At 37.0% G+C, this 15,666-nt stretch overlaps 1 protein-coding gene across 1 annotated transcript in view; it reads left to right on the top strand.

Moving 5' to 3' along the window:
- NAALADL2 (N-acetylated alpha-linked acidic dipeptidase like 2) overlaps positions 1-15,666 on the top strand; it is a 977,694-nt gene that overhangs the window by 896,553 nt on the left and 65,475 nt on the right. Inside the window, exon 12 of the mRNA XM_030931975.1 lies at positions 14,972-15,065. Within this exon, the coding sequence (XP_030787835.1) occupies positions 14,972-15,065 (94 nt within the window). The remainder of the gene's footprint in view (positions 1-14,971; positions 15,066-15,666) is intronic.

The raw sequence follows: 15,666 nt of genomic DNA, 5'->3' as shown, positions 1-15,666 counted from the left end.
GAATTATAAATGCATATTTAAATTATGTATTTCACAAGTATATATTGTGTAGCAATTAGTTTTTCCATTAAAATGAGGACAAATTATTTATTCCATGAATGACACAGTACATATCTGAGATAATAAAACCCAGGCACCTCTTAATCTGCCTGAGTAAATGAGGTGGTTAACTAGAGCATAACACCAGGATATGTCCCCAGTTTTTTAAATAAGTTGAATAAATGGGCACTGAATTATTGCTACCCCTACAAAGACATTGTTAGCAATTTATCATAACGAAGGTAAAAATAAAATATGTACATTACTAAACATAGCCTCTTTTGGTGCTGTTTTCCACTAAATAAATTACATTTTAAGTGAAATAAGCTTTTTGTTATAATCTACCAGAGCCTTCATAGCCTGACCTCAATCTATATCATTACCAGTATTGCATAATATAATCTGGTAGATTTGTTGATAGGGTTAAATTAAATCATCTATTCACAGTTACAGTGAAAGGTCTGGCACATAGTAGATTTTCAGTTAATACTTGTTCCTTTCCTTTGCCTGCCTTTAGAATATGCAAAAACCATAGATGCACTATATAACCTCTTTATCAGACCAGTGTGCTAATTTCTTTGCAAAAAGTGAACAGTCATATGATACAATGATGCATAGTGTAGTGTTTCTAACTTTTCTGAGGATCTAAACATACAAAGCTCACACAAACTTTAGAGAACAAAGGAAGCAGATTTCCTGAAGTTTATGGGTAGGTGTCCTACCTCTGCTACTTAATCGGCATCTAGGGGCGGGCTCTGCTGAGCCCCAGCCTCTAGTCAAGCTCTCCTAGAAATAGAAGAGACTGCTCAGTTCACAGCATCTATATGAGCAAGTTGCCTAAGAAACATGAGGTTTGTCAGAGCTCTGGCAGCTGGTTAAAATCCACTTCGGGTTCCAGAAAATAGTCACAATAATAAGCTCTTCAGATAGCCCTCGACTTCTGTTATTAGATTGAGTCCTTCAATACTCTCAGTACTCCTCAATAACCAACCATATGCTAAAAACTTAAGAGAATATTGTGCCTGGGTTTTAGAGTAAACCCTTACAGATGAGGTAACAGAGGCCCATAGAAGTTCAAGTAGTAAATTGACACATTCTAAATTGAGGCTAATGTGTTTTCAACAATAAACATTTAGATATTATACTTTTTGGTGATGGTGGTAACATGGTAATATGAGTACCAATTGTTAGATGAAACTAAGACATGAAACCCTTTCTGTCTTCACTTTTCCAGATCAGGCTTTACTTTGGCCTATTATGTGGAATGTCTTAAGCCTTTTTCCAGGTTAATTTGTTAGTAATCACAGTGTTTCTCTAAAAAAATCTAATTCTTCAAGACATTCCAAGACATTCCAATATAAATAGAACATCTTTCTCCTTTATAAGGAGCTTATTGAGAAGGAAGAAAGGGATCCCTTTCAATATAATCATCTTCTCCAACTTTATTTTCATTTTCTGCTTTAAAAAAAATCCTTCCATCAAGACTGATTGACTTAGTGTTAGGATCAGAATTTTCACTTACCTGTTCCTCTTACTAAGAGTGCTGCCTTTAATTCTCTCCACATCTCTAAATTGTATCCTTCCTTTAAGATCCAGCAAAATGGAACTATCCTCCAAAAACTGTTCTTGGTCTATTGCTGTTCATAGTAACCAGTGTTCTCCTATTTATTTAACCTTTGAGATGTGACATTTCATATGTTCTTTTTGTTTTTCTTTGCTAATAGCATGCAAACCATCCAAAGCCCCTTTAGTACAGGAACTATGTCACAGTTTTACCATTTAACTGGGGACTACTGAATTATATGTAGAAGCTTTATAAGCATCTCATCAAGATAAATATCACTTAGACAAAGCGTACTAATAAAAGTATAAGGTCATATGACATGGTTTAACTGGTCAACTATAAAGGTACTAAAATTCTTGAATTGTTGGGCTATGTTATATAGGACATCCTGGGATATTTGAGAAGCAAGGAACTATTAATATAAGAGTCCTGTTTATCACTAAGCAACATGTAAAGAAAAAAGAGAAATCTTGGAATTTCTAGAGCTTGGCAGTGTGCTCTGTTTATGCAGGTTCTTATTTACATACATATATTTTTGGATTCAACTAAACAATAGCATCTAGTTCTAAGAAAGTTACTGTAAGAACCTTGTCATGAATATAATCACACATCAAAGGATCTAAAGCCCTTGTGGTGTTTTTTCTATTTTTAAAATGTCAAGTCTCACTTTGTAGGATGCAATCTGCAATAACATTTATTGCATTTATAGTCGAGAAAGAAACTGCATGAACAATGTAATTGCATACAGTCAGGGTCACATATATTTTGGCCATCATTTAAAATCTCACTAGGTAGAAGCAGCAAGTTCAAAAGAACAGTTGTTTATTTTTTTTCATTCCCATATCTCTACATCTCTCTAGTGACTTCATTGTCCCTATAAGATAGAAACATGGTGTCATTATTTTTTAATGTTCATATTTTTTGAAAAAATGAAGCAATATTCCAAGATATTATTTTTTACAAAACAGAATTATACCAGATGTCCAAATCTATAATAGAACAGAGGTTTATTTTTTGTTGTTTTTTCAACTGGCACATATAAAAGGAAATAATTATATTAATAATTTATATCAAAATAATATAGATCTATTAACTAAATAATTGGCTCTCTATGTGATTGCATTCATTTATTACCAAGATGATCTTTGTTTAATGGTTGGATATTAGAAGGAAAAAACATTTTTGTCCTTTACTAAAGCACTGTTTTATTAAATTCCTAAAGAGAAAATTAAAACCACAGTATTTCACATGTACAGATACTCAGCATTATGCCCTGAAAATACAATTTTTAAGAGAATTTTCTCTTTATAGCTCTTTATGAATGGCTTCTTCTGTCTTGATGCATTATGTGTGCTTGTTATATGTTTCTTTAACATTATTACAAACTCTGCTAAATCAGTTCTCTAATCTTTCTATGATTAATTGATTTGGATAATGTACAAATAATAAACATAAAATTAATCTTTTAAAAATACACAACCACTACGCCCTTTGTCACACCACAGCTACGATAGTATTTGCCACTACTCTAGAGTATCTTAGAGAATTGTTTTACTTCATAAATCTCTCCTTCCCTTTTTTAGGTTCAGGAAAGCAGGATCTACAGACATGAAAATTAGCACTGGACTGTATCAAAAGTTATAATCCTGGTAGGATCACTTGCTCAGGTCTTTATTTTAAATAGGTGTAACCAGCCCTTAATTATTCCTTGGAATCCTATGTTTACATTTGGTAAATATTGGCCACTGGTATTCCTAATTTGCTAAAATTAGAAAAGGGCTTGGAAAAAAATTTCAAAGGTGCTAATTAGGGTAACAATTAAGAGTTCAGATCTGCAGCCAGAATGCTTGGGCTCAAATCTCAAAATTGCCATGTACTAGCTAAGTGGACCTTGGGAAATTTAATTAACTGAGCAATGCTTCTATTTTCTCATGCAAAATAGAATAAGGGTATTGTAAGGATTCAATGAATTAATTTATATAAAGAATTTAAAATAATGCCTGGCATATGGCAAGAGTGCAACAAATGTTAGCTGCTGTTATTATTATTAATGATATCATGTTAAAGATAGTTATTAGAGAAATAAAATGAAGATACTTAATTTGTCAATCAGCACATGCAAATTACTACTAAACAGAGTAAAAAAGTAAAGTTAATATCTTGAAGTTTCTTTTTCCAGAACACTAAGAAATATTAACATAATTTGGTCTCTCTCTAGAAACAATATGACCAGCAGAAAATACAAATATGTTACAAAGTCACAGCATGACTACATCACTGAAAAATAGTCATTACAAATGCCAAAAAGCTAATTTGTTACTTCCGAATTGATGTGTGGATATATTTTCTCCACTGTAGTAACAATTTAATAACAGATAGGTGATGACAGTCACCAAAAGAGGAGAGCTATCTTACATTTGGGAAAAAAAAAAAAAAAAAAAATTATATGAGTTTACTTTTCTGTGGCATGGGAATAGAAAGTAAGCATCTATTTTAGTAATAGTTTTGCAAATACTAAACTTTATCTTTGTCTGAGGCTTTCTTCAGCCCTGGAAAGTTGCCAGTGAATAGGACAGTTCAGAGATTAAAATGTAACACCTCCATGTAGCAATGCCCAATTGGAAGCTAGTGAATCAATACACTGCTCCCTTGCCCCTTGAATGGGAAAATCCTGAGGCACTGGCTCTCAGGTTTTCTCCAGAAAGGTTAAGCTTCAGTCATCCACAGTGATAGCTGACTTGATAATGTGCCTTCTATTGGCTCTCTTGTCTTCCTTGTCTCTCCTTCCCATCCTACTACCCTCACCTCTCAATGGACTACTTGTGCTCAGATTTCATCTCAAGTTTGTTGTTTTGAGGGGGAATCCAAACTAGGATTCCTGGTAAACTGGAGATGGTGTGATCAGAGTTTAGGCTGAGAAACTAGACAGGAAATGGGGCTTTCAGCGGAAGCAGAAGCCGGAAAGGAGGATTTGAATCAGGGATTTATTTTCCTAGCCATTGGTTTCTTGACATCATGAGTCACCTTATTCTATAATGCCCTGGTGTTGGCAGGTGTTAGTACATATTTGCAAAAAAAATATATACTGTTAGCAGTTTAGGGCTAAGTGAAGAGCCCAACTCTTTCATAATCAAATTAAATTTCAGTGGAGACATGCCTTGTTTACATCTTCTTGCTTTGTTTCACATCCCATCGATTTTTCATCATGTCCAAGTGGTCCCGAGAGCCTTTGCATGGTCTATCAGCTCCAGAAACTTGGCAGCTCTGCAGGGAAGGCATGTGCCAGCCTGCAAACCCAGTGTCTCAGTATCCTCATTCAGCTCTCGGCCACTGTTAGAGGCATGGTGGTGACTAAAACAGCAGTTTCTCAGCATGCTGAGAGAAAAGAGCTCCCTTTCCTCCAGAGATATTCACAGCTATGGCCATTCCACTGTCCAAACTGCTGTTTTCAAGTTTAACACTGTTTGCTCACACAGGTCTTTACGTTCACACATAGTATCCTTTTGGTAGGCCCATGGACCAAACAGGATAAGTCACAGGAGCTCCTAAAAATGGCCATGAGTCCTTGAAGCAAATTGCCCTATCAGGGGCTATTGGAATTCTTCAACAACTTTGGAATCCTTTGCTAAAAGATAACATACCACCTAAGGTAGTCTTCATTTGAGACTACCTCAGTCCATCAAAATGATTCTAATGTCTTTGAAAACTTAAGAAGGAAAAGTGGGATCTTGAACTATTTCATTCCTAAAAGGTTAGAGATTCCATGACAGTTTTCCTATCTCTTTCTTCTCCAACTGTTGGCCTTCACAAATGTAAGCAGTGGAAGCAAGGTCTTTGGCAAGGCCTCCTAAGCATTCCACCAAAATCTTTCTACCGAAAGAAACCCTCAAGTCATCCACTGGCAAGAACAGGAGTGTTATTCAGGTGTTGGGAGGTCTCCACTTATCCATGAAACTCTCTTGGGGCTCTCATGGTGGTTCTTGTTGGGGCTGAGGGAACAGGTGTGGCATTTAAAATTTTCCTCACTAGTTTCTGTGACGTGGGTTGGATCTCAAGCTTCCTTTTTGATAGTTGTGGAGGTTGTATAAGTTCTTGCTTTTTAAAGACACTTTTACTTTCAAGTAATTTTTTTCATATATAAACTTGTCAAATTATAGTTGAATATTAGATACTGTAAATTTTGCTATAGGTCAAGAGGAGCAATGGAAAGAAAGTGAGATGAACAGGTCTGTTTTTTGAGAGTACACAAGAAACATATCCCAAACAAGTAACTGCACAACTCAGAAGATGATGTGGAGAATGTGTTGGAGGCAGACATTTCAAACAATTAGGGAGTTTGTGGAGTATTCCAGATGAAAGACAATGACAGTCTTAAGGCTATATTTTAGTCATGTTATGGATACATGGATTTTGGGCAGTAATTGTGCATTACATCATTTAATTTCTAATTTTGGGGGGAAATAGGTTGGGTATGTCAGGCATACATCTTTGATCCCTCTCCTCTATGGATACTGCAGCTTTGGAAAGGGGTCATGAGGACTGGAGGCTGCTTCTCATTCTGCTCATCTTCAGGAAACTCCCTCCACTCCTCTTGTCCATGGGTGGCTGCCCTAAGGTTTGTTATCCACAGGATGTTTGTTGTTAAATTGGGAGGTTTCTAGTATAAAGCGACATAAATCAGAGTCATGTCACTTCAGCATGAACATAACAGCCTGAAGGGCATTATGCACCACAAAATCCTGTTGTAAAGACTCTTGCCAGGCTATGATCTATCAGGTTATGCCTCTGGTCTGAAAGTTAAAAGGAGTGGAGCAGACTCCCTGAAGATCACTGGATCATGGCCGTATGCCTTCGATGAGTTTGAGGGTTTTCTGACCCTTTGCCCCACACTCCACACACAAACTTACTTCTCAGTAACTGAGAACTCCATTTCAGTCACACTGGTTTCTTGTTCCTCTAAAAAATCTTGTTTTACTCTAAAAGTAAAAAGAAAGTCTTGGCTGTTTTCTACCTCAGATTTCTGCTCACTTTATTCCCGTGGTCGAAAATGCCTTTCCCATTTTACAGTCATCTAAATTCCTGCTCTCCAAATATATGTGTATGCTTATGTGGTATGTTTACAGTGAAATAGAAAATGGTGCTTTCTAGGAAATAAATTATTCATATTTACTAATTTTATACTGTTAAATTCTTTTTCCAATTGTGTAAAAGTGGAATGACTTATCTCTAACAGAAAAGTAAGTTCTAAAGAGAAGCAACTATCTTTTACGACATTTTAGCTCTTTTCTCTCCCCCATAGCATGGTAATGATCACACAATAAAGGATCAATAGCTACTAGTTAAGATGGTTCATGATTCATCTACTATTTGTCATGGTGTCTTATACCATGTGTTAAAGTGAACAAACAATGGCCTGAGAAGGACTCTGTACTTCTATATTTGAGTCTTCGTGGATGAACTGTAACCTAACTAATAGGTAGACGAGATTCAAAACCTAACTTAGGAGTATGTGCCTGTAACAATAGCTGAGTCTTTGTCAATCTCAGCAACCACACTTCAACCACTCATACACTGCTGAGTGTTCAAACTGTGTTCAAATAAGGCAAATGCCAATCTGTAACCAATCCAGCTGTTTCTGTACCTCACTTCCAATTTCTATACATCACTTCCCTTTTCTTTGTCTATAAATTTGTCCTGACTGTGAGGCATCCCTGCAGTCTCTGAATCTGTTGTGATTCTGAGGGCTGCCAGATTCGCAAATCACTCATTGCACAGTTGAACTCCTTTAAATTTAATTCAGCTGAGGTTTTTTTTTTTTTTTTTTTCACATGCCAAAGTGACATCCTAGTTTTCTTTTTTTTTTTTTCCGATGGTAACCTATAAAAAAGGTGTGATGCTTATCTCACAACATCAACTTTCATAGTGGGGCTGTATTTCATTTTAAATTTAATTGAGGACATAAAAAAATCCCATGATAATAGTTTAACTTACAGCTTAAGTGAAAGGTATAAACTATGGTTACTTTAATCTGGGTATATAAAAATATAGAAAAAACACGCAATGCTCAGCCATGCTGTGGCTAAAGAGAAATTACATTATAGACTCAAGGCAATGATATTATTTTAGTGAACCTGTGTATGTTTTACTGCATTGTCCACTCAATAAATGAAAACTTTGTTAAAAGCATTTATTGAAAATGCAGTCACCATACTGCGTAATAGCTACAATAATTAAGGGGAGAAAATGTGTCCTACTTCTTAGATATTGACAGTTTAGTAAATAATTTTTTTCTTTCTACATTGGTCTAGTGAGTAAGAGAAAGACTTGTGACGAAGTCAAAGAATTAGTTATCCCCTATAAAAGTTTATCTTTCTTTGGCCTGAAGTAATTTTAGTTGTATTTAAAGGTGCAAAAGAGTATTTTAAGAAAACTTAATACACACACACACACGTGTCTCTGTGTGTGTATACTTTTTCCTTAAACTTTGTAAGTCATCTGTTACCTTGTTGTCTCATAGGGTGATATTTATATTCTTAAAAATCTGGAATAAGTTTCTATGTATAGTTTTTATCTTTTGATAATCAGATCTTGCCTAATACCAATGAGACCACTAACTCTAGAAACATCAATATTATTTAGTAAGAGAGGAAAGCCTTTGCAATGTGGTGATTATTAACTCAGTTTTCAACACAATGATCCTTTTATATTTTTTAAATATTTTTAGTTCTGTACAGTTTTTTTTTTTATTTCTAATTTATTCTTCTTTCATCTTCTGCTCAGGGCTAGTATGGTCAGACAACAGTGGAAAAGGAAAGACACCAGGGTCTTGAGGCACATGTGTGCTTGTAAAGTCATTGCATTGTAATTTTACAGATATTGAATAGTTATTTACTTATGCTATGTGCCACAGGCATGCAAATATCACAGATGTTCAGGATTAGAAATAAGATATTATAGGTATTGACGAGTAGTGTTACAAGAAACATAGGTTTTTGTATTTTTTTCTTCACCAAGAAACACAGTAGTATAGTAGAAAGAACAGTTGGCAAGAAGTAAAGAATTCAGAGTGTAGCTTTAGTTTTCCACAAATAACCAACTGAGAGATTTTTTCTAGATTCTGACTTAAACCTCGTGCTATAGGAAAAAAAGTAGCACAGGCCTTCAAATCGATTACACTTGGGTAGGTGACTTGAGCAAGTTAACTAATCTCTGAGAGCCTCAATTTCTTTTTTTATATGAACATGATACCTGCCTTGCTGAGCTGTTGTGAGAATTAGAGAGAATGATATTTGAAAACTTCCATACAGCTTTGATGCCTAGTAGGTGCTCCAGAAAATTTGGTTATTGATATTTTAACTTTGCCATTACTGTTAACTGTTCTCTGTGAAGCTGATTCTCAGTGTTTTTAACACAAGATATTAATTCCCCATCTACCTGTCTCTTAGGGTTGTCAGGATAATGAAATGAGACATACAGATATAAAGCACTTTAAAAAGAATAAGACCTCATATGAATGTAAAGGAAAGTTGTTCTAGCATGCCTGAGGAAGACCGAGTTTCAGAGTGTGTAAGAATATGCAGTGTGGCTCATCTCTTTGTGCTGCATGGCAAGGAGTATACAAATCTTCCTCTTGCTTACGAAGCTGCAAAGAAAGCCAATTTAGTCTAAGCATTCCATAGTGGGCCAGGTGTTTCTGAAGTCTCACTCTTTGTTGCCAGTTTCTCTTTGAAAGAAACAGCAAGGTAGTTGGCTTATATTCCCATGTTCAAGGTGCCAAGCCACTCTTAAAAAACGAACACAAGAGCTTTCTGCAGCAGCACTCAAAGAAGTCACCTTTCTCCCTCCTCCTTTTTCTCTTCTTTTAATCTTTTGTAATGTGTGGTATCCAGATTCTACGTGTAAACAAAACATGTCTTTTCTGGAGTCCCTATTTTACAGTGCAAATTGGAAAAAAAAAAAAAATCCATCATAATCCTTCCTAATTTCTTTTAAAAATCCTTTTTATAAATAATTTATTTTTATATTTTGGTGTTTCTTGTATGATTTGGATGAAGTGAGGTGGAGTTGATGGATAATTTATATCAATCTATGGCAAACAATATATTTCCTGAAGTGCAGCGTGATCAAAGTAGGCAGTTTCCCAGGATTTTTGTGACCACTACGCTGGTGTAGGGGCAAAAGGAAAGCTTTCCTTCCACTCTCTGAAGGTTTGCTGAAAGTGAACTGACAACAGGCAGACTAATAGGAGAAAAAGGCATAGATATTTATTTCATATGCAGGATGGGGGGAATTGCATAGGATTACCCAATAACTCAGTGGACTATAGAAATATATTTATGTGCCCTTTATTGTAAAGCAGAGAGAGAGATGAAGAATTTAGATTATTCTTCTCATGAATGATAAATTATTATTAGGGATAATAAATGGACCTGGGAGACAAAATTAATTTGTAAATGATTCTCTTTAGTATTTGAATCATCCTTAGAGGCAACACTATCTTTTTGAAAAAGTCCATCCAGGTGTGGTTGCATCCCTCACTGACAATGAGATTTCCAAGAGAGGATGAAAGGTAATTGTGTTCCTCTTTGGAGGTTCACAGTTTTTACATGGATAAGAGAACTTCAGAGAACATCCTCACCTTTTGCTTTGAGAAAGACAGAAGTGTTGGGAGGGTACGGGGCAAGCAAGGGCAGAGAGACTTTGAGGCTCTTTCTTTAGCTCAGTATGTCAAAGTCTCATGTGGTAGAATACTTTTTCAGCACCCCAATATTGAGGATAAGTCTCTGCAAAGGTATATTAGAAATTGGTTGCTACATTTGGGAGAAAACAAAGGAATAAAAGATCATCAAAAGTGGTTCTTCAATGAGAACACATGGATGCAGGAGTGGAATAACACACACTGGGGTCTGGTAGGGGGGTAGGGTGGCAGAAGGGAGAGCATTAGGAAAAATAGCTAATGCACGTGGGGCTTAATACCTAGGTGATGGATTGATAAGTGCAGCAAACCACCATCGTGCACATTTACCTGTGTAACAAACCGGCATATCCTGCACATGTACCCCAGAACTTAAAATAAAAATCAAAAAGGGGTTCTTTCTTCTCTTTATTTCTAATAAACACATTTTCCCAAGCATATAGAAGAAGATAAAATTGAATTGTATTTTTATGACTTGAATTGTGCAAACAATTGGGAAATATAACTTTTAATATTGTATTAGTTCATTTTCATACTGCTGATAAAGGCATAGCGGGCTGGGCGCCGTGGCTCACGCCTGTAATCCCAGCACTTTGGGAGGCCAAGGCAGGTGGATCACAAGGTCAGGAGATTGAGACCATCCTGGCTAACACGGTGAAACCCCATATCTACTAAAAAAAAGTACAAAAATATTAGCCGGGCATGGTGGCAGGCACCTGTAGTCCTAGCTACTCGGGAGGCTGAGGCAGGAGAACGGTGTGAATCCGGGAGGTGGAGCTTGCAGTCAGCCCAGATTGCACCACTGCACCCCAGCCTGGTGACTGAGCGAGACTCCATCTCAAAAAAAAAAAAAAAAAAAAAAAAAAAAAACCCATACTGATGACTGGGCAATTTACAAAGGAAAGAAATTTAATGGAGAACTCACAGTTCCATGAGGCTGGAGAAGCCTCATAATCATGTCGGAAGGCAAGGTGGAGCAAGTTACATCTTACCTGGATGGCAGTAGGAAAAGAGAGAGCTTGTATAGGAAAACTCTTGTTTTTAACATCATCAGATCTCATGAGACTCATTCACTATCACAAGAACAGTATGGGAAAGACCCGCCGCCAAGATTCAGTCATCTCCTACTGGGTCCTTCCCACAACATGTGGGAAGTATGGGAGCTACAAGACGAGAGTTGGATAGATTTGGATGGGAACACAGAGCCAACCCGTATCATTGCACCCCTGGCCCCTCCCAAATCTCATATCTTCACATTTCAAAACCAAACATGCCTTCCCAACAGTTCCCCAAAGTCTCAACTCATTTCAGCATTAACTCAAAAGTCCACAGTCCAAAGTCTCATCTGAGACAAGGCAAGTCCCTTCCACCTATGAGCCTGTAAAATCAAAAGCAAGTTAGTTACCTCTTAGATACGATGGGGGTACAGGCATTGGGTAAATACAGCCATTACAAATGGGAGAAATTGATCAAAACACAGGGGCTACAGGCTCCATGCAAGTCCAAAATCCAGCAGAGCAGTCAAGTGTTAAAGTTCTAAAATGATCTCCTTTGACTCCATGTCTCACATCCAGGTTATGCTGATGCAAGAGGTGGGTTCCCACGGCTTTGGGAAGCTCTGCCCATGTGGCTTTGCAGGGTATAGCCCCCCTTCTGGCTGCTTTTACTGGCTGGTGTTGAGCATCTGTGGCTTTTTCAGGTACACAGTGCAAGCTACCGGTGGATCTACCATTCTGGAGTCTGAGGATGGTGGCCCTCTTCTCACAGCTCCACTAGGTGGTGCCCCAGTAGGGACTCTGTGGGGGCTGTGACCCTACATTTCTTTTTTGCACTGCCCTAGTAGAGTTTCTCCATGATGGCCTCACCCCTGCAAACATTTTTGCTTGGGCATCCAGGCATTTCCATACACCTTATGAAATTTAGGCAGAGGTTCCAAGCCACAATTCTTGACTTCTGTGTACCCACAGGACCAATACCATGTGGAAGCTACTAAGACTTGAGGCTTCCACCCTCTGAAGCAACAGCCTGAGTTGTTCCTTGGCCCCTTTTAGTCAAGAATGGAGCAACTGGGACTCAGAGCACCAAGTCCCCAGACTGAACACAGCAGAGGGACCCTGCGCCTGGCCCACAGAACGATTTTTTCCTCTAAAACCTCCAGGCTTGTGATGGGAGGGGCTGCCGCAAAGGTCTCTGACATGCCCTGTAGACATTTTCCCCATTGTCTTGATGATTTAACATTTGGCTCCTTTTTACTTGGACAAATTTCTTCAGCTGCCTTTAATTTCTCCATAGAAAATGGGATTTTCTTTTCTATCGCATTGTCAGGCTGCAAATTTTCCATACTTTTATGGTCTGTTTCCCTTTTGAAACTGAATGCCTTTATCAACACCCAAGTCATCTCTTGAATCCTTTGCTGCTTAGAAATTTCTTCTACCAGATACCTTAAATCATCTCTCTCAAGTTCAAAGTTCCACAAATCTCTAGGACAGAGGCAAAATGCCACCCATCTCTTTGTTGGAACATAACAAGAGTCACCTTTGCTCCAGTTCCCAACAAGTTCCTTATCTTTATCTGAAACCACCTCACCCTGGATTTCATTTTCTCTATAATTGTCAGCATTTTGGTCAAAGTCATTCAACAAATCTCTATGGAGTTGCAAACTTTCCCACATTTTTCTGTCTTTTTCTCAGTCCTCCAAACTGTTCCAACATCTACCTATTTCCGAGCTCCAAAGTTGCTTCCACATTTTCAGGTATCTTTTCAGCAGTGTCCCATTCCTGGTACCCATTTATTGTATTAGTCTGTTTTCATGCTGCTGATAAAGTCATACTGAAGACTAGGCAATTTACAAAGGAAAGAGGTTTAATGGAAAACTCACAGTTTCACGTGGCTGGGGAAAGCTCACCATCATGGTGGAATACAAGGAGGAGCAAGTCACATCTTTCAAGGATGGTAGCAGGAAAAAAGAGAGCAGGGAAACTCCCATTTTTAACACCATCAGATCTTGTGAGACACATTCACTATCACAAGAACAGCATGGGAAAGATATACCCCCATGATTCAGTCATCTATTACCAGGTCCCTCCTATAACACATGGGAATTATGGGAGCTACAAGATGAAATTTGGGTGGGGACACAGAGCCAAACCGTATCAAAGTTTAAATGGAATTTGCATCTTGTTGAATATATATATTTGGATATGTAACAGAATAATTTCCTTGTAAATTATATCTTTTATGCGTTGCGTCTCAAGTTAGTGTGCTAATTTCCCCTGTGTGGTTTCACAAGACAATGTTTTTCATTCACTAACCACATTTCATACTGCATTAATAATATCAACACGGTCACATTTCCCTGTGTGCTGCCTTCAGGGTTATGAGAGATGTAGGGACCTTCGTTAAGTCCAGGTAAATATTAAATATCACTTATGAGAGAGAGAGAGAGAGAGAGAGAGAGAGAGAGAACAATGGCACTTTCTGTCAGCCCTAAGGTCCTTTGGGATGTGTATGAATGCATATGACTTGTTCAGCCTGTTAAGCAGATGCTAGTTCAGCTGTAGTGCATGTGTCAATATTCAGACAGTTTTGGGGTGGGGTCATGGGGGAATTATGCATGTATAAAAATTACAGATATGAGCTTTGGGGATGCCTTTTAAAATCTGTATTTATTTTAAGCATTGATCTCAAAGATGTATTAATACTATTAGTTTCGATTATAGAAAGTTATAAAAATTAAAAAAAGCAATTAGGAATAGAATAAAAGCATGAAGGAAAATCGTATCTAAGATTTTGAAGAAGGGTTATTGGAAGCCAAATGTGAAGATCTACCAGTGAAGACACACCAACAAAGAGTCTGTTACAGGTTGGGAGGCTTTCCTAAGGAAGTTTAGAAGAAAGGAGGAAGACAACTCATATCAGAGTTGTTCTTTTTACTGGAGGGTATAATACAGAAGTTACAATCACTGGCTACAGATATCAACATACAGGTTACAATGTCTGCATACAAGACAATTGGCAAAACTTCCTGATTCTGAAACAAATCAGCAAAACTTCACAATTCAAACACAAATCAGCATCCTTTTCAATGTCATTAGGTTATGCATTCATCAGTATGTAATTTGGGGAACTCAGAAAAAAATTCTTTACTCAGTGACAGGATGTTACCATAAATCACAAAACAAGTTAACTTGGAAGCCTGTTTACCTTCAAAGTAAACTGCCAAATGTGGCCTGTAGGTTATCAAATAAAATAGATCAGTCATTAATTTTGTCTGAAGTTTTCCTTAGTCCAATAGCCAGGCATTGATTTTCAGGTGCTCCTCTCTACTGTTTGTTTGATCATGTGATATTATGAACTGTAAGGAATTATTTAAAGTCTAAATATTACAGTTCTTTCAATTAGGGAAGCCATTTCTTAATATTTCAGCTCACAAAAGGAATGATATATTTCTTTATGCTATTCTGAGACATGAAAAAGAACTGAGGACTTTTTCTTTATAGAAAGATAAAATTAAATAAAGATTTAAAAGAAAAAGAGATTTTATAAAACTATATTAATCCTGTGTGTTTTTGCTCCTCTAGATGTATAAAAATACCTGAGATAATGAAAAACAAACAAATGAAAACTCCTGATTACTGAATGCTAGTATTTTCTTTTTCCTTTTTCTCTTTCAGCTCTCAGGAGAAGTGATTTTGCAAATTGCCAACGAACCTGTTCTGCCCTTTAATGCAATTGATATAGCTTTAGAAGTTCAAAACAACCTTAAAGGTAATTTTCCTTTGAATTGTAGTAATTTTACCAATAAACATTGTTCAACTAATTTTCAACAAGGAATGGATGAAGTCGTCAATGATCTTACTAGCTATGGCAATGCTGTCCTTCCTGGAGAGGATGATCCTGGGAAGGGCCTGGAAGAATTTTAGCTTTCAATCAACAAAAATGAGATGCACGTATGTGTAAGCATAAAGGAGAATATCAGATTTTAAAGGATGGCCCATCTATTTTATCAAAGAGATTTATAATTCTAAGTTTCTGTTATTATTTACAGGTCTCATATAGAATAATATAGTTCAATGATCCATTTTTTTTTTTTTTTAACATCGTACCTAACATGTCAATCAGTTCAAACAAGACTGGTCCAGAAGTTTCTCTTTTGGAGTTGGTTTCTGTGTGTATATGGCTCCATTCCATTTGACTGAGATATTGGCTCAGAACTTAGATCAAATATGATAAAGAAGAAACCAGGCAATGATTTCGGAATCTCTATTTCAATTCCTTCATGTTTGGTGATATCTCTCTCAGCAGAATTCTCACCCCACCCTAATAATTACCTTCATTTCCCCTTCATCTACATACAAATCTTTCAATT

This window comes from Rhinopithecus roxellana, chromosome 1 (genome assembly GCF_007565055.1).
Source record: "Rhinopithecus roxellana isolate Shanxi Qingling chromosome 1, ASM756505v1, whole genome shotgun sequence".
Classification (NCBI taxonomy): domain Eukaryota; kingdom Metazoa; phylum Chordata; class Mammalia; order Primates; family Cercopithecidae; genus Rhinopithecus; species Rhinopithecus roxellana.
Note: the sequence above shows the minus strand (reverse complement) of the source record. Positions and strands in the feature narration are given on the sequence as shown.